This window comes from Lynx canadensis, chromosome D4 (genome assembly GCF_007474595.2).
Source record: "Lynx canadensis isolate LIC74 chromosome D4, mLynCan4.pri.v2, whole genome shotgun sequence".
Lineage (NCBI taxonomy): Eukaryota > Metazoa > Chordata > Mammalia > Carnivora > Felidae > Lynx > Lynx canadensis.
The window spans coordinates 756,045-774,242 of record NC_044315.2 but is presented as its reverse complement, the minus strand read 5'-3'; the positions used below and the strand labels follow the sequence as shown (position 1 = coordinate 774,242).

General features: G+C 46.8%; 2 protein-coding genes across 7 annotated transcripts in view; one reads left to right on the top strand and one right to left on the bottom strand.

The window, feature by feature from the left end:
• The window catches only part of LOC115500051 (centromere protein P), a 230,225-nt gene that overhangs the window by 54,670 nt on the left and 157,357 nt on the right, over nucleotides 1-18,198 (bottom strand). The window lies entirely within an intron of this gene.
• The window catches only part of ECM2 (extracellular matrix protein 2), a 32,764-nt gene that overhangs the window by 12,436 nt on the left and 2,130 nt on the right, over nucleotides 1-18,198 (top strand). For 4 of the 5 annotated variants that reach the window (XM_030294357.1, XM_030294356.1, XM_030294360.1 and 1 more), the window contains 8 exons: nucleotides 28-337; nucleotides 1,644-1,832; nucleotides 3,714-4,316; nucleotides 5,849-5,964; nucleotides 7,633-7,768; nucleotides 10,473-10,630; nucleotides 12,644-12,783; nucleotides 13,756-14,082. In XM_030294357.1, the coding sequence (XP_030150217.1) occupies nucleotides 52-337; nucleotides 1,644-1,832; nucleotides 3,714-4,316; nucleotides 5,849-5,964; nucleotides 7,633-7,768; nucleotides 10,473-10,630; nucleotides 12,644-12,783; nucleotides 13,756-14,082 (1,955 nt within the window). In that variant the 5' untranslated portion in view covers nucleotides 28-51. The remainder of the gene's footprint in view (nucleotides 1-27; nucleotides 338-1,643; nucleotides 1,833-3,713; nucleotides 4,317-5,848; nucleotides 5,965-7,632; nucleotides 7,769-10,472; nucleotides 10,631-12,643; nucleotides 12,784-13,755; nucleotides 14,083-18,198) is intronic. The other variant, XM_030294361.1, reaches the window with a different exon arrangement.

The following is an 18,198-nucleotide window of genomic DNA, read 5'->3' as shown; positions in this document are numbered from 1 at the left end:
AGAAATTCTGCTCCCTTCTCATTCTAGAAATTGGATGGTGGAAAAGCCAGCATGAAGTTTGCAGGTTTGGTTTGTTTCCTTCTGCTCATCATCTGTCAAACTGACTTTGGGCAAAATGAAGAAGCACCTAGGAAGCAGCGGAGGAAGATGCACCACAGAAGACTGAGGGGCAGCTCCTCGCCTGCCCGCAGGTCCAGCAGGCAGCTGGGGGACCAGCGGACAATGGTCACACCTGGAGCCACACGTCCCGTGCTGAACCTGGACTACAGCACAGAGGAAAAGTTTGACTCTTTTCTGGGTTTTCTTGGAGCAGAATCAAGTTACAACGTGTTACCAGGTAAGAGCCCAGGGAGAGAAACAGAACCTCCATGAGGACAATTTTCCAAAAAAAGTTTTTTTTCATATTACTGTATTATCTTTTGGTTTAATCTAATGATAAAGTTTGAAATAATTTAAAATTTCATTTATAGAATGTAATTGTAACATAAAATTATTGGAAAAGAAAAAAGTTATCCCACAACTATGTTTATAAAACCCAGTTACTATTTTCGTTTATTAATTTCTGGTCTGTTTACTGTGCCATGTATCTTACAGTTATATTCATAATATAGAGAATATACATAAAAGTTGTAAGCTGCTTTTTCATTTATAGTGATAGATCATACAGGATATAGAAATAAATTGTTCGGATGACTCTGTGAACACAGGGCTGTTAACCAGGGCCTGAGTTAGGCGAGCACAGTGGGGAGGGGGAGGGCAGATCGAACGTGAGAGCCCCCCCGAGGGTGGGAGTTGGGGATGGTAGCTCGTCCCACAAAGGAGAGGTATCAGAAGTGATACTGGGTCGGAAGGACAGCATCTCCCCTAACATTCAAGTCAAAGCAGGCTGTCTACTGGCCTTCTTGGGTGACACACTCACCCACCTGTGTGCAACGCTGTGCACTGGAAATGGAGGCACTGAAGGCCGCTGCACTGTGCACGGTCCAAGGGTGAACATGGAGGCATGGGAGCTGTCCTTCCGCAACACAGCAGTTCTCAAAGAAGGGACAGGTGCCATGTCTCCTTGGGAGCCAGTGTCAGAGGCACTGCAGAGGCAGGCTCTGTGGCCTGGCTGTCCTGTCTGCACACCGGCAGGTCTGGGGCGTGGGCTCACCACTGGGGCTGCCCCTGCCCTGCTCTCTGGCACTGGATGGAGCCGCACTGCCGTGTCTCTTCTGAAATTAGGTACGGCCATCTCATTTGCTGTGGTCAACATAATGAGACGCTTTTGGGGCTTGTCTGGGATTTGCAAACTCCCATTCTCTCTGCTTTGGCCATCAGGGCAGCCTGCTTGCAGATGAAGCCCGCTGATTATTCCTGGGTGGCCATCCTGTGCAGAGGCCGTGTGCCCACACTGGACACACGGCATGGATAAGGAATCCCTGATGCCTGGGGTGGTGGATGCTGTTGTATAACTTAGTCACCCCGACAGGTACAGTGCGGAGGCGCGGTTCAGAGTCAGGCCACCAGGCTGGTCACTCTCAGAGCCTGAGTGAGAGGCTGAGAGAGCAGGCGGACGCCCCGCTGGGGGTCACATCTCTGGATCTACGTACTTTGTGTGCGAACACACGCAGGAACTTACTGTGTCCCTGCTTCTCTTTCAGAAAAGAAGGGACACTGTCTGGTAAACGGGATGACCATGTACAACAAAGCCGTGTGGTCTCCTGAGCCATGCACGACCTGCCTCTGCTCCAATGGAAGGGTGCTTTGCGATGAAACCGTGTGCCCCCCTCTGACATGCCCCCAAACCATCACACCGGAAGGAGAGTGCTGTCCAGTCTGCGTGGATACTGGTATAAGTATTTAGCTGAAACAAAATATCACATGTGACGGAGTCTTCAACTTACATTTGTTTTTGTTTTGTCACTGCCTGAAGTTTTAAATTAAATTATGGTAAACTAGTCATCAAGGTACTGAAGATACTGGCACAGTGATGACAAACATAGACGTTATTTGGGAAAATGCATGGTAGGAGACGGAACTAAACGATCCAGGCTTTATAGTCCCAGCTCTGTCAGAATGAGTAAACTTGGACCAGACCACACTGCACACAGACTCTCAGCTTCAGGGAAGCAGTGACAAAGCTGACATAGCCCACAGTTCCCACATTACACGCGGGGTCTCCCTTAATCTGACTCAGGGTGGGTACGTTTAGACCACCAACGAAGATGAAGAACTCTTGGGGAACAGAGGGAGAGGCGGGTTGCATCTGGAGAGAAAAGAGCCCAATGCGTCCAGCCTGTTCGCTCTCACTACTGCTCGGGTCATCTGGGGACATGCGCGAGCATGGCCCTGAAGCAGGGCCCACATCTTGGCCACGTGGCCTGGTGCATGTCTGCTGTCCCCTACGCTCATGGGGCTCATATCTGAGCGACAGACGACTCTCGAGAGGGAGGCGCAGGTCCCCAGGAAGAGCCTAGTTAGTGATTGATGAAATAAACAAACGTGGTAAATAATCTGATGGGAAAGAACAGAGACGTCTTTTCCGGTCTACAGTTGAGGTAGATGGACGGTCACAGGGTGGGTGTCTACAGAGGATGTCTACCAAGAAGAACTTCAGAATATTTAGGAATTGCATTTTGGTTTACACTTATTTTACTAAGGTATTATGCCTTTAAAAAACGTTACCAAATATACAGGCAAGATTTAGAAATTATCAGACATTTTTCAAAGGACTTGGAATAATCTTGAAATGCTGTGGCTATTTTGGAAAAATAAACTTGGATATGCAGGAAGGATTTTAAATGTTTCAATATGATAGCTTTAGTTTCCTTAATTTTTTCCTGTTTTCCTTTTGCATGCTGTGCCAGAGATGTGAAAAAATAACTCACTGACTTTATAATATATACTGGACCAAAATCTCAAGTAATTCCTTCACATAGTTACATTTTCTGAGTTCCTTTCCCGGGTGATTTATGTCTAGATGACTCAGTGAAGGTGCACTGGAGCTCACTTCTCCCTGAGCTCCGGTGACTGTCGGGCCGGCCCCATTTGCTGCTCAGCGTGAACGCAGGCGAGCGTGTGCCGCTGACCATTCTGCCCCCATCATCACAGAACAGTGGGGAGCACCCCTGGGCACACTTACAACAGCATCATCTGAGTCCAGGAGGACTTCCAGAAGGTCACACAGTAAAAATCAGACTAGAGAGTCTGGGAGGGAGAAAGAGAAAAACTCTCTGTAATTCTAAATTTCAGAAGATGCTTTTGGGCCCGTGGGGCTGAAAGGAAACCAGACAAAAATAATAATAAATCTACAAACGAAAGCCAGTTTCACTAGCACAAGCAAGCAAAATACACATTTCACTTTTTTATGTTTCGCGGTACAGACGCTTACACTGTTAACAACCCCAATTAACTGAGCAGTATCTATGATAAAGGTCGCACCTCATCACGTCGCAACCTCACACAGGACTGCTTATCACTGTGCATCATGTAACAACATTATTCCCTCTTTATTACCAGGTAGCCAGGCATTTTAGTAAAAATAAATATTAAGGCCACAGGCAAAACAAAAATTGCCTAAAACAAGTCTTAGAAATAAAATTTCAAAAGGTGTCTCATGTGTATATCGCACTCAAGTACCTGGAGGGAATATTTACTAACCTCATTTTCACTATGATTTTTCCTTTTGCTAACGTCACAACCCACCCCTGTTGTGTCCCCATGGTTGGTAGCTTCTCCCCAGCCACTCAGTGGTACAGCCGTAAGTGATACAAGTGAATTTTCTGGTGATTCTTCAGAACAAAGAGAAGCAACCAACTTACCCTGTAAGCAACTGCCATCTTGTCCGCTGGAAATGAACCCAGTGTTGCAAAAAGAGGAACTTCGGTTTGAGGAGGATGAAGAAGAAATTAAAGAAGATAAAGATAAGGAGCAGAAGAAACAGACCGCTGACCTCGGGGAGCAGGGGAGACCCCTCAGTGAAGGGCGGAGCAGAGAAGGGGGAGAGCAGAGACCCCACGAGGAGGGGAGGCAGGCCCATCAAGGAGGACACCCAGCAAGGGAGGAGGAGGAGGAGGAGGAGAAAGAGGAGGGAGAGGGGGAGGACAATGACGACGAGGAGGAGGACGGCGATGACGAAGAGGAGCACGATGACACCATCAGAGGAGACGTGTTCAGGATGCCCTCAAGACCCCGGGTCCCCCCCTCTCCCAGACGCATGCCACCTCTGCCCAGCGGGTGCTCTCTGTCCTACAGGACCATCAGCTGCATGAGCGCAGGCCTCACACAGATGCCACCACTCACGGCTCCAGAGATAACAAGCCTGGAGCTTGCTGGTAAGAGACGTGGACGCATGTTGTTCTGTCCTTGCCCTGTGAGAGTCCTACTTTAATTTCATAGTATAAACTGATCCTAAACACTCTTCGATCATAGAAATAAGCTTTGTGGAATAAACCGCATAGTTACGTGTAAGCAAATTTCTCCAAATCAAATCATGATTTCCCACTGACTCTCCCTCAAGCAGGCTTTACTGAGGTGTGGTAGCTTATGGGACGTGTGCAGCTGTGTAACCACCCCACATTCAGGGTGCAGAAAACTCCCGTCCCCTCCCCACACTCGCTCGCACCCCTCCCCCCCGCCCCTGGTCTCTGCTGAGGGGACGCGCCTCCAGAGTTGGCCATCCGTGGCCATCACCCAAGTGGGGTCACGTGGCACGCAGTCTTCCTGGCTGGGCCTCTTTCACTTGGTGTCTGGGTGCTGCTCCTCAGGAGCCTGCTGGAGGGTACGGGGTCAGGGCCGGTGTGGGGCGACCGTATGAACAGTTCCACAAACATGCACACACAGAGGCCCGTGTGGACCTGGTTTTCCTCTCGTTAATGCCGAGTGACAGAGTAAATGTGTGTTTGACTTTGCAGGAAACCACCCACGGTTCCCAAAGCTGGCTGCGGCCTTGCTGCCAGAGATGCCCAGCACCCCCCACTGGCCTCTCCCTCACGTTAGCCGTTCAGGCGGGTCTGGTGGGGTCTGGTCCTCCTCCCTGTTCGTATGAGGTTACCGGAAGGGCTCTGAGCACACGGATGGCAGGACCGGGTGTGTGTCTGTCTGCCCTGAACACAGAGGGTAAGAGAATCTGAATGGGGTTTCGGATGTGCCTCAGGGGAAACCACAGAAATAAACTACCAGAGAAATAACACCTGACCCTGTAAACACACACACACAAACTCAACAGACAACGTCGGACACTGTGGTTCAGGACGGCCGGTCTGTGACAGGACACCACACTCGAATGATCCCTGGGGAACCCCCTCAGGCCCAGCAGCATCCACCCCCGCTCAAGGCTGGCACATCAGGTGCGCGCTCTGCCATAAGAAAACCCAATCCGTGCATGAAAAAGGAATGACCTGTGCCCAGTCATACTATCTTGGTTTTACAAGAAGGTCACCACCTGGTTTTTGTAGTACTCCCTGTTTCTGGGAAGCTCATTTTCTAGGTTTAAAATCATTGACTACTGCACTTAACTAAATGTCAAAACAAAATCCCATAAAATTAAAGCACGTAGAACAAACTTCTACAGATCGAGGCCACACAATTGTAACATTAGATCTGGAGGCCATCTGAGCTCCTCGTTCAGAGAAGGAGATTTCAGAAAGGTAAATGATGTGTCAGGATTTCATGGATAACAGTCTCCTCGGATTTCTGGCCCAGGGTCTAGGACACATCAAAGGGAAAGTATGCTTAGATAGATCGTGTCCTTGTCTCCCCAGGGTAGAGCTCTCTCGCTATCTATGCACTTGCATGAGTACACGTATGTGTACGTGCACAGGTCTGTGTGCACACGTGAGCCTAAGTTACAGCTGCTGTTTTCCAGGCAATGCCATCACCTCCATTCCTGATGAAGCATTTAATGGGCTGCCGAATTTGAAAAGGCTCGATCTGAGCAAAAATAATATCACCTCCCCGGGCATAGGGCCCAAAGCATTCAAGGTAAGTATACACACTCTGCCTGGTGAGTGATGACCCCCTTGGGCAGCTTTGTCCTGGCAGCAGGGAAGGGAAGGAGACTGAAGTGTTTTCACTGTGGCTTTTTCCCGAGAAAGTCTCCCCGTGATGTCCCTAAACCACTCAAGTTTTATCTTGATCAAGGTCTGTGGGTTTCCATGCTTCACCCATAGAGCACCAACAACGGCGAAATGACAAAACTAGTATTTTGAACTTATGGAGCAGCCTCTCCTCAAACAGCTGAAAGTATGTTTAAATATGGTCTTTTAGTACATGAGCAGAGCTTATCTGGAAACTTTATTTACATGTTCAGGCTAGAAAGACAGAGCTTTGTGATTTTGTGCTGAGGGCAAGACCTGATGAACTTGTGGGCAGCACAGGGTTCTGGAGACACAAACGGGCTCAGATGAAAATCAGCACGGGACAGTGGGGGGAAAGACAACGGCGAGAGGACAGGAAAGAACAGAGAGTAAACCTCTGGAAGACTTGCGTTTGACTAAAACATTTCCTAAAATGGGAGAAAAGGAAAGAGGCCCAAGGAGTGTCAGGGAAGCAAAGGTGCAAACAAGAAAGAAGGGGTCTGTGTGTGTAAACAAATACACACGTGTGCTGTAAGAAGCCCAATGAAACACACTGCAACCCCCTTTATGACCTTTGTACAAATTGCTGGGCACGAGTGTGCTCAGTTCCTGGCTCCCACACAGTTTCTGGGCTGGGACAGGACAGGGCTCCAGGCACCTGTCCTGCTGCGTCAGCTGAGACTCACGCATCTGCTACGTTTGATCAGAAAGAGACACATGGGAGAGCATCTCCTTTTACTGTTTTGGGGTCCTCTGTCCCCTTCCCAAACTGCTGAAGTTTGACTACGTGCTGCTGAGTCACCAGTGAGGCGTCAGAGCTCTACAAGCACACAACCCCAAACACAGGCATGGGCCTCCCAACAGGACTGTGTGGGCACCACGAAGGAGGAGCCTGTGGTATTTGTAGCCACCGTGAAGAAGGTCCACAACACTTAGTGCTATTTTATGACTGTTCCCACTTAGTGTAACTAGAAAATTGAGGTGTGCAGATATATTGTAAGAACTCAAACTGCTATCTTTTGTTTTAATTTTTTTAAATGTTTGTTTTTGAGAGAGAGAAAGAGCACAAGCAGGGGAGGGGTGGAGAGAGGAGACACAGAATCCAAAGCAGGCTCCAGGCTCTGGGCTGTCAGCACAGAGCCCGACACGGGGCTCGAACCCACGAGCCGTGAGATCATGACCTGAGCTGAAGTTGGACGCTTAACCGACTGAGCCACCCAGGTGCCCCTCAAACTGCTGTCTTAATTGCTAGCATCCATGACAGATTCAGAGCACCACATAATCTAATTAACTTGTGTCTACTGCCGAGAAGGTGGAAACCTAAGATGTAGCCCAATGTGACTGGTCCAGTGGTGACAGGAGCTCTCTCTTGCTCACTAAAGCCACAATAGGAAAAATAGGTGAGTGGGACACAAAATCATCAGACACAGTTTGCTGACAACGCTTCCCGCAGGCATGAGTAAGGGCAGGCGGGTCCGTGAGGCTAAGTAGGGCTGCGCTCTGGGCGCTCAGTGCCATGCGTGACTGCACATCTATACCAGATGAAAAGGTAACTCGAGATTCACTTTTTAAGCTTCTGAAGAAGTTACTGCGCCTGAATATGGACGGGAACAATCTGGTAGAGATTCCTCCTGACTTACCATCTGCATTAGAAGAACTTAAGATCAATGACAACAGTCTGCAGGCTATCAGTGAAGAGAGCTTATCCGGTATGTAACGTTTGGTTGATGTATGTCCTTACAGCCTTTTCCTCTGTGGTCGTGTGGAAACTTTATGTACAGTATTGCCAGATGCACTAGTGAGTTTTTAGGCCACATCACCATTTACCTTGATAAAATTTATTTACTCCTCTCATGGTTGATTCTGGACCAAACTGAACAACTGAAGTTGTCACATTGTGAGCTCGGCATAAAAGAGGCAGCACCACGCAAGCTGTTCACAAATGCTGGCTGGTGTCTCTGCTGAGGCCAAGTGCTGTGTCCAGACAAAGACGCCTAACTCTTCCTTCCATCCTCCCAACAGTCCAGAACAGCTCGTGAAGTACAGTGCTCACCACTTCCTATTTATCTGATTTGAAATATCTTAAGCCTAAAGAGAATAAAACAATTTCGTTATTTCTTTTTACTCCCAAAAAACCTCACGAGGAACAAAGCCCTTCCAGTGATGGGAAGAAAACCAGCAATCCTAAGAAATGCCAAGTCTGAAAAGTACAGAGTTCTGGAAATATTCTATTTCCAGATGGGACTGCAGGGCGCACATGAAACACATCAATACACACAAATTGTGATAGGCTTTGTCATATGGAAAAGACACCCAGAAAGTGCAATTTCTAACTGCTAGGCGAAGCAGAGGCCGAAGGAACACTGAATTTAGGCCAGCGCACTGATGGGTGTCTGCTAACTGCACGTGAGGTCACCTTTCTAGCTCCATTTTCTAGACCACGTGTTGTAAGGCAGAAGCCCCTACCGGGAGCTGTGCTCACATATTCCTGGCAGCAGCTTCTCCACATGCTCCCTCCCTCACACACGTCTCCCCAGTCCAAGCACCGTAGAGGCCTCGGCCATGAGGAAGGCCTCAGGTGACGGTGCCCAGAGAGCCTCTACATTCTGTGCTGAGCCCTCTGCCGTGGACCGTCAGCCAGCTGGCAGCAAGCAGGGTGCCCCTGAGCTCAGGCCTCCACCGCTGCCAGATGCTGCTCTTTCTGCAGGGAGGGAGGCCCCTGGTGTGGCCGCCAGCGGCCTGCCGCTCCCCACGTGCTCTTGTGGCAAGTCTTCACTCACGACCCTTCACGGTACAGACAGTTCCAGAGAAGCGGGCAGGAGGGGTGGTGCAGGGAGAGCAACAGCACGTGCAAAGGTGCACAGAAACAAAAGGGACCGGATGCTTCCGGGAGAGCACGCAGCCCCCCAGCAGTGCTTGTGCGTGGCCACCACTCGCATTCTCCCGTGTCCGTGACCTGCCAGGTTGGCCCCCACTCCACAATGGGAAGGACTTCTACCAAGTTCCTGCTTACAAACCCTCTTGCACTGCATCTACCCTACAGGAAGCTTCTCTAGTCCCAGCATGTTGCCTGTCACATACAACATACACGTAAGCCAGGGTAACTGTAAACTCACGTACAACATCATGAACTCACACTGGGTGCTACGTTTCTCTCTCTCTCGTGAGGTCACATACCAGCTACTGGTCTACTTTTATTATCTGTTTTCCACGGGAAAACTTCCATTATGTTCCCAAACTTCAACTATGTTCTAGATAAATGGGCTAGATTCTCAGTACCTCTACTTTCAGAACTTAGAGAGAACATGAGGAAATATAACCACTTAATCAGTTTACTGGTTGGGCCTCCTACCTCCTGTCAGCCCTTCAAGTGACGCCACACGGGCTCGCAGACTAGCGTCCTGTCCTGCCGCCGCCGCCCAGAGGCTCCTCACTGCTTGGTGCACAAGGGGCCTGTGCCAAGGCTTGAGCACAGCCACCCAGTTCTAAATGGCCTGTATTCACCTGGCTGCCTCAGCCTCCCATTTCTCCCTGCGTCGTCCTGTGCTTGGGAGTCCAGCCTCACCACTCGTGTGGTCTGCGCCCCTGATGGTGCTGCCCCTTGCTCTGGCTTGGACAACGTCTTGCCTCTCTAATATGCCTAAGAGAGGGAACTGAGATGTACAGAGCACTCAGTGCAATGCCCGTTACTTGAGCTGAATATGAAAACATCCCTATTCTGGAAATCTTGGCCACCAAACCAACCCCAAAGTTACACCCTGAATGTCTGACTCAGATGCCTCTGGGTATCATCACTGCTGAGCCGTCCACTCTCCTTCAGGATTCCAGCTGATGTGGATCATGCCACTCCTGAGGCCAGTGGAAATGATGTAGGGAAACTTATTTGTATAAAGGCCTTTCTTGGTAGCTCAGTCTGAATGCGTGGAGAATTCTTGATCATTCTCCTTTCCAAACATGCATTTGGCTGCACTCTCTGCCAGGAAGTGAACAACTGTGATGAGAATTCACTGCTGTAACTCCCTTGTTCAGAGACTGACATTTGCCAGGCAGAGCACTCCCCTGTCCTCCGTCCATCCCTAATTATGCTGCTGTTTCATCTGGGTGTCCACATCTTCGCCAATGCTTTAATGACCTCCACAACCTTCTACTGCTCACTTGGGATTGCTGCCCCTGTGGGACACCCTCACTCGATAGGCCTGTCTCTGCACTGGATCGCGCACCCAGCATCTTGCTAAGCTGGGCACCTAGGGTGCACAGAGCACTTGGGAAACAGCTCTGCAAGGGGGGGGCCAAAGAAGCGACATCTGCCCTCCAAATAAACTGAACATTTCACATGACATTTTGAAAGATACAGGAACTACATGGTTTTTTGATTTTCTTCATATTCTGACAATTGTATTTTATTTTTTGTAGACCTAAATCAGCTGGTCACCTTAGAACTGGAAGGAAACAATCTCAGCGAATCCAACGTCAACCCTTTGGCTTTCAAATCTTTGAAGAGCTTATCCTACCTGCGTCTGGGAAGAAACAAATACAGAATTATACCACAGGGGCTTCCGGCTTCTATTGAGGTACCACTATCTTTCTTCCAATGTTTTATGTTTTAAATACAGTCTACCTGAATTTAAAAAAAGCACTATTTTGAAACATTATTGTGCGGCAGATTAAATCCCATTTTGGTGCTATATACAGAACTTACTATAATTTCAACATTGTGTTTCCTCAAGCAATACACAATTTTAATTACTAGTAGAGACCCTTGATAAAGTGAAAATTGGTCTTCCTGACAGCTCTTGGGGGGAGAATGGGGAAGATGAGTGAGAACTTAAACAGAAACTACAACTTGCAAGAAAGCGTCCCAGTTCCGCCCAGTGCCCATCACTGCCTTCCCACCCTGTGCCCAGGCTGGAGCCTCACTGCCAAGTTCACACCCAACCTCTAGCACTGACAGCAGAAGTCTGGAAGACCCAGCTGGGCCCTGGCTGACTGCTCTGAACTCTGTTTCTGCCCTCCCTGCCAGCTGTGGGCCCACTGCCCACGGAGCCACTGGCCCGGGTCTGCCACGGTTGCCGCAGGGCCGCCCTTCTTCATCCTCCTACTGGCAGATTAAGAGAGAAGTTTAGAATTTGTCAAAATTGTAAAGACTGAGGTTCCAACACTGGGCTTTATTTCAGAAAGACGTATAGACCCCTTACCCTATCCCAGACATCCTCAGTCAGGTTCTTTTGAGGGTGGGGTAATTTATAATTTTTTAAGTTAAGGTTTTAATACATAATGCACGCAAGTAAAACACACGCAATTTGAGTAATATGGAGGAGCAAAGGGTCTCCAAATGTGCCTGAACTCCTGTCCCACGTTCTTCTTTCCAGAGGGCCCCTCTCACTGGTAGGGGAGGTGATGTCCACGCAGGTGTGTGTGCTCTGACCCTTCCAGGGCCCTGCTTCCCAGACAGAGTCTAGTGTCTGGATGAGTGTGCTCTGAGTGGGGTACACCTAGGTTGGAATTTACACTTTAAAAGGCTCATGACTGATTCTAATATGCAACCAAGTTTGGGAACCACTGATTTGGTTCACCCCTAAATATGTATTAAGGTAAAAGCAAAAAGCTAAAGATTGCTTTACCTTTTCCTTTTTTAAAAAAAACAAAACTTTTTTTTTAAAGTTTATTTTTATTTATTTTGAGAGGGAGATAGAGAGCAAGTGGAGGAGGGGCAGAAAGACAGAGGGAAAGAGAGAATCCTAAGCAGGCTGTGCGTTGTCAGCACAGAGGCCAATGAACCCACGAACCATGAGATCGTGACCTGAACTGAAACCAAGAGTTGGACATTTAACCAACTGAGCCAGCCAGGAGCTCCTGCTTTACCCATTCCTAACAAGTAAGAAAATTAAATGAAAAGGGGAGGAAACTAGCACAATAGGAATAGAAAGTTAAACTGAAGATGTATACCAATGTCTGGTTCTAATTTCCAATAAGATTTTTGAGGGAAAACTCCCTCTAGGACCAAGGGAATTAAGGCAGCTGGCTGTTGAAAACAATAGCTCTAGCAAACTACCCCGATGTTAAATCAAGGCTCTTAATTAACTTTTCATTAAATTAATCTTAATACAAGCCAATCTAAAACCCTGACAGGCAGCACAGACTGGTGGGACACTGCCTGCCCCAGAGCTGGGACCTGGTGGGGACGTGTGTCTCTTGTGCATCAGGAGTGGGACCATGTGCCTTGTCATCTCTCCAGGCTGGGCCATTTCCACTACTGAAGGGGGAATGATCATTTCTACCTATTTTCCAGGGTTTTGAAGCCCAAATGAGATAATTTACATTAATAGGTTTTATAAACTAGAGAGCTTTATACAATTATTATGGTATGCTGTATTTTGCAACATTTTATGGTTAAAACCTTCATTTAATCCCATGACCATGAAAGATGACACATTTTATTTCACTAATTAGTTAGAAAAGGACAACTTACAATAAAGCAGTAGACTCTTCAGACAGTACTAAAGAGATCAGTCTACAACACCATCTTTCTCTCTCAAACTCAACCAACCAGCACGAAGAAAAATAGTCTGTTTTCTTAATTATAGGAATTATACCTGGAAAATAACCAAATTGAAGAAATAACCGAGATTTGTTTCAATCACACCAGGAAGATCAATGTCATTGTGCTACGATATAATAAAATTGAAGAAAACAGGATTGCTCCTTTAGCCTGGATAAACCAAGAGTGAGTATCCGCTGCTGTCTGTCTTAGACAGTTTCTTCCTGCTGTCATTACTGCACAGGCTATGAATGAGCGACACCCTTTCATAGTGAACCCTCCCCCAAACCTGGCTATCTGATTGGAGCTTGTGGTATGGCTGGTGTTGAGGTGACCACAGTCTCTGTTACTTGGACACCCCACCCCCAGCCCAAGCGCTGAGTGACCCAAGGTCTGTCCACCTCACAGGTGGTCATGAAGTTGAAGTGAGGCCAGCCCTGCCCCTGCTGATAAAGGAAGATGCCCGCTTACCCTTGTGGGACCTCACGGTCTCACGCCTCCGAACCCTTTCTCTGTCTCAAGTCTTATACAACAGGCGGAAAGGTGTGTGGCTGGAGAGGGAAGGCAGGAAGCAGGGTCTTGCCTGTCAGGAGGGCAAGACAGGCCATGGCGGGGCGGCGGGGGGAGCTGGGGAGAAGCCAGATTGGGCCGTGTGGGGAGGGCATGAGGGATCTGAGTGGCACAGTGGGAACAGGCATCTTTCAGGGGCAGGACAGAGGGATGAGACAGCCTCAGGTCCAGCTGAGCCCAGCAGGACATGGTGGTGGCAGGGTGACTCAGAAGCCACAGGGGAAGCTCCTGAAACAACCAGGCAGCCCCCTTTTCTCGACCCCTGTGTCACCACAAGCCCTATGTGCCAGGCTGTCAGATCAGATGTGGAGCAGAGGTGGTTTCAGGGATAGGCAGCTGGACGTCTGACCCCAGAGACAGTGGTGGGTCCTGAGTTCACTACTGCCCCAGGAATGAACTTTCTTCCTGATCCCGGCGCTCTTTGCCCTGGAGCTGGAACAGCTGCGTGGTGACCAGGTAAGAGCGGGAGCCTCGCGGCCACCCTCACACAAAAGTCACTGCTGCACACCCAGTGGTGGCAGGAAAATGGCTGAGTATCCCTATGGTCCCTGCCCCACGCTCTACTCTGCTCACCCTTCTTTGCTGCAGAAATCTCGAGTCGATCGACCTGTCCTACAACAAACTCTACCACGTCCCCTCCTACTTGCCCAAGTCACTGCTGCACCTCGTGCTCCTCGGGAACCAAATCGAGCGCATCCCTGGCTACGTATTTGGCCACATGGAGCCAGGCCTGGAGTATCTGTACCTGTCATTCAACAGACTCTCAGATGACGGCGTGGACAGAGTCTCCTTCTACGGGGCATACCATTCTCTGAGAGAGCTGTTTCTGGATCACAATGACTTAAAATCCATACCACCTGGGGTACAAGAAATGAAAGCACTCCATTTTCTGAGGTTGAACAACAACAAGATACGGTAAATTTTGGCTTTTTCAAGTATCGATTTAAACTGCTGTGGTTGACAGAGTATACGATTAAACAACCATGACATGATGTCTGGGATTTACTTCTAAGGGGAAAAAAAGGACAAGAGGTCACATTGAACAAGATAGGCAGATGTTCATAATTACTGAAGGGGGTGATAGGCACTCAAGGATTCATCACAGCTTTTTTCTACTTTTGTATATGTTTGCAAACTTCCATGGTAAAAACCTTTAGAATGGAACATTATTACCTAATACTGAGAACCTAAGGGGTGGGTTGAAGTGAGGCTTCAAGATGGGATATTACAGTGCTGCTCCTACCCTCATATGAAATTTAAAACATTCTAATCTGATTAGAATCTAAACTGATTCTATCTAGATTCTTCCTGAAGGAAAAATTCTGAAAAAAATTACTGAGTGTCAGCTTCTCTCACTTCTGGGGACACAATTTCCTATCTGCCTGGAAAGCATGAAGGTCTCAAGGATTCATCTGGAATGCTGCGGTAGTGCAGCCAAAGGCTGATCCTTGAGATGGGTCTTGTCCCTGAAGATTCTACCCCTTCCTCTTTTCTCTGTCTCTAAAATTCCAAACACAAACTCCCAAAAACAAAAGAGGGAAAGAGTCAAGGGTGTATAACAGTACTGGAGAGAGAGGTGGGAGTGGGGAAGGCTTTATAAGATTCAGTTAAAAACGGTTTGGCTAGAGTACTTCATAGCTGTGCTCTGTGCTTTCTATTTGCATCAGAAAGCACATGCCTGTCCCCCTTCCAGCCTGACATCTTGATTAATACCTTTCTCCTCCACCTCTGAACCATTGGTTTCATTCACAGATGACTGTTGCTTGAACCTCTTATTTCTTTAAGGGTAACAAACTGCTGAGCCCTATGTTTGTTATCCTTCCCACATTTGTCAGCTGGAACTCTTATCAACCAGGACCACTTTGTTACTCAGAGGGGTAAGATGAATGCTCCGTTCTTCCCCTGAAATGTCCAATCAGAGCAAGAGGCTGGCTAAAAATTTCTAACCATGTGAGCTGACAGATGTTACCTAAACTTAACATGCAATCATTCTGCAGTATCTACAAATGCCAAATTATGTCTTATACCTTAAACTATCATGTTGTATGTTAATTCTATCTTTACAGAACTGGAAAAAAATGATACATGTATTAAATATGAATGGAAAGGACTATAAAACATATTAAAATATATTTCCAGCTGTCTCAGGAAAAAAAAGAAGTCGGTGCCTAAGTGTTTGTGTTTTTTTGTTTTTGGCTTTCTCTCTTTCTCTGGAGAATCAATATGAACTCATGGTTTTACATATTCAGAATGCTTTCATCAACCGTAATTATTGTTCTTAAACTCCACTCCTTGGCCAGAGGTAGCGCTCAGAGCTGGCTCCGTGTCCTTGGAGAGGCCTCTGCTGACCCGGGCAGCACTCTCCTCCCCCTGCCACGCACCGGTGACAGCCTTCTCCCAGAGAGGTCCAAGCCCCCTCAACAGAAGCAGCATCCACATGCCCCAGGCTGGGGACCGGGCACTGTCGTTTCTGAAGTGTTGTTACTGTTTCAAGGCTTGCAGTGAACTGCCAGGAAATACGTGTTTTGTAAAGAAAAAGAACAGGAGTTCATACTGGTGTTTCCAATTCAAATTTAACCATATAGAGTATTCCTTTTGTTTTGAATTTGTTTATCTTATACTGAGAATCTAGGTTCTCAACAATGTTAACTAAGTCATTATCTTACGATGTACAAACAATAGTTTCGAAATAAGAATACCATTACTACAAGCACAAAAATACTGAATTAAGTATACAGTGTTTTGGGGAGCTCTATTTGCTTTTAGAATATGTTCCACAAAGGATGTGTAGCTGAAATATTGTGGCCTACTTTGTAACAATATGTCAACAACTTAATATTCAGATAAGGTCTTTGGTTTGTTTTTGGTTTCAGGGAATTACTATTTTCTGTTTGATTAATGATTTTTACTATGTTAAACATTTATATAATTCCAAAGTCAAAACTGTATAACAAGGTATGTTAAGAGAAGTCCTTCTATGCCTGTACCTTATGCTGCATTCCATCATTCTGCTTATTAATTTTTTTAAATTAATTTGTGGTTTTTCCTTTCAGTATTTTTTTGCAAATAGAAGTATACATACATACACATATTCCCCACCCTCTCCCACAAGTACTATACAAATCATTACCAGAAAGATTTTTCTTTTTTCTCTTTTAATTTTGTTTAAACGCTTTTATCCATTTGTGAGAGAAGAAGAGAGACAGAGCATGAGTGGGGGAGGGGAAGAGAGAGAGGGAGACACAGAACCCGAAGCAGGCTCCAGGCTCCGAGCTGTCAGCACAGAGCCTGACACGGGGCTCGAACCCACGAACTGTGAGATCAAGACCTAAGCCGAAGTCAGGCGCCTAACCGACTGAGCCACCCAGGTGCCTTGACAGTGAGTGGTACTTTCTTTTTTTAGTGTCTTATTTTTGAGAGAGAGAGAGAGAGAGAGAGAGAGAGAGAGAGAGAAAGAGAGAGAGAGAGAACAGACAGAGCACAGAGTGGGGAAGGGCAGAGAGAGAGAGAATCCCAAACAGGCTCCAGGCTCTGAGTTGTCAGCACAGAGCCCGATGCAGGGCTCAAATTCATGAACCACAAAATCATGACCTGAGCTGAAATCAGACACTTAACTGAGTGAGCCACCCAGGCGTCCCTCAAGTGGTACTTTTTATAATTATCAGTATAGCCTTACTATGACTCCTTATCAATGTATGGAGAATTTCCTCATTCTTTTTACAATAGAATACAGCCCAGTATTCTATTATGTGGTAATTTTATTTAACCAGTTCCTTATTGATAGACATCTAATTATTTCCATTCTTTTATTACTACAAAGAATGCCATAATGCGTAACTTTGGAAAGCCTTTTATATTTTTCCAGACTAACTCTGGGACAGGCTCCTAGAAGGGAGACTGCTGAGTGACCGGGCAAAATGCACGTGACCCTGCTAGGTACTGCCAATCCCCGCCCCCCCCACCCCCCACCCCCGCCACCGGGGCTGTCCTGCTCTGAATTCCCTCCAGTACTGTGTGATCCTGCACAGCCCCATTATCAGACCATGTTGATGAGCTTCTGAATTTTTTTTTTTTTTTTTTTATGTGAGGCAAATCTGGTAAGTGACAGTGCTGTGCCAGGATACTTTCAACGTGCACTTCTCTTGTCATGAATGAAACTAAGCATCTCTTCATGCTTATGTCATTTCATTTTTTCTCTGGTGGGCTGGTTACCAGGGCATTTCCCTCACTTCTCCTTTTTCTGCAGGGGCTTTTAGGAGGTCTCTGTCCACTGGCCCTATATCTGTGATATAAGTTGCAAAAGCTTTCTCCTAGTTTGCCATTTGTCTTTTAACTTTGCATTTTTAAAACACCTGTAGTCGCTTTATTAATGTTTTCTTTTAGTGCTTCTGATTTTTGAGTCACAAGGGGATTTTTTTCCCCCCTGCTCCTAGGGTATACTAGTTCTTCATTTTTCACATTTAGATCTCTGATGTATTTAAAATTTTTTCTAGCATATAAGAAAAAGATCCAATTTTATTTTATTTTTTACAAATTGGGGAGGAGGCGCCTCAGTGGCTCAGTAGGTTGTATGTCCGATTTCGGCTGTCAGATGTGCTAACAGCTCAGAGCCTGGAGCCTGCTTCAGATTCTGTGTCTCCCTCTCTCTCTGCCCCTCCCCTGCTTGTACTCTGTCTCTTTCTCTCTCAAAAATAAGTAAATATTAAAAATTTTTTTAAACAAAAACAATTAAGCAAATGTAATTTGGAAATCATTTAATTAGACTGCACATTACTTCCCTAAAAATTTTAAGAATTGTTGTTCTTCAAAATGATTACGAACTCCTTATAAAAACTATGCCATTTTTTCCTGTATACCCAGCATTAGTCATTGGAACCACTGACACATAGACAAAAGTATAACCTGGGTAGTGAAAATGGATTTGTGATAAACACCCCAGAATTATCAAATAGCCCCTGGGGTCCTGGCTGAGCCCAACAATACAACATCGTGAAGCTAACTCTTTAATACCAGAATTGATCTCCTAACTTC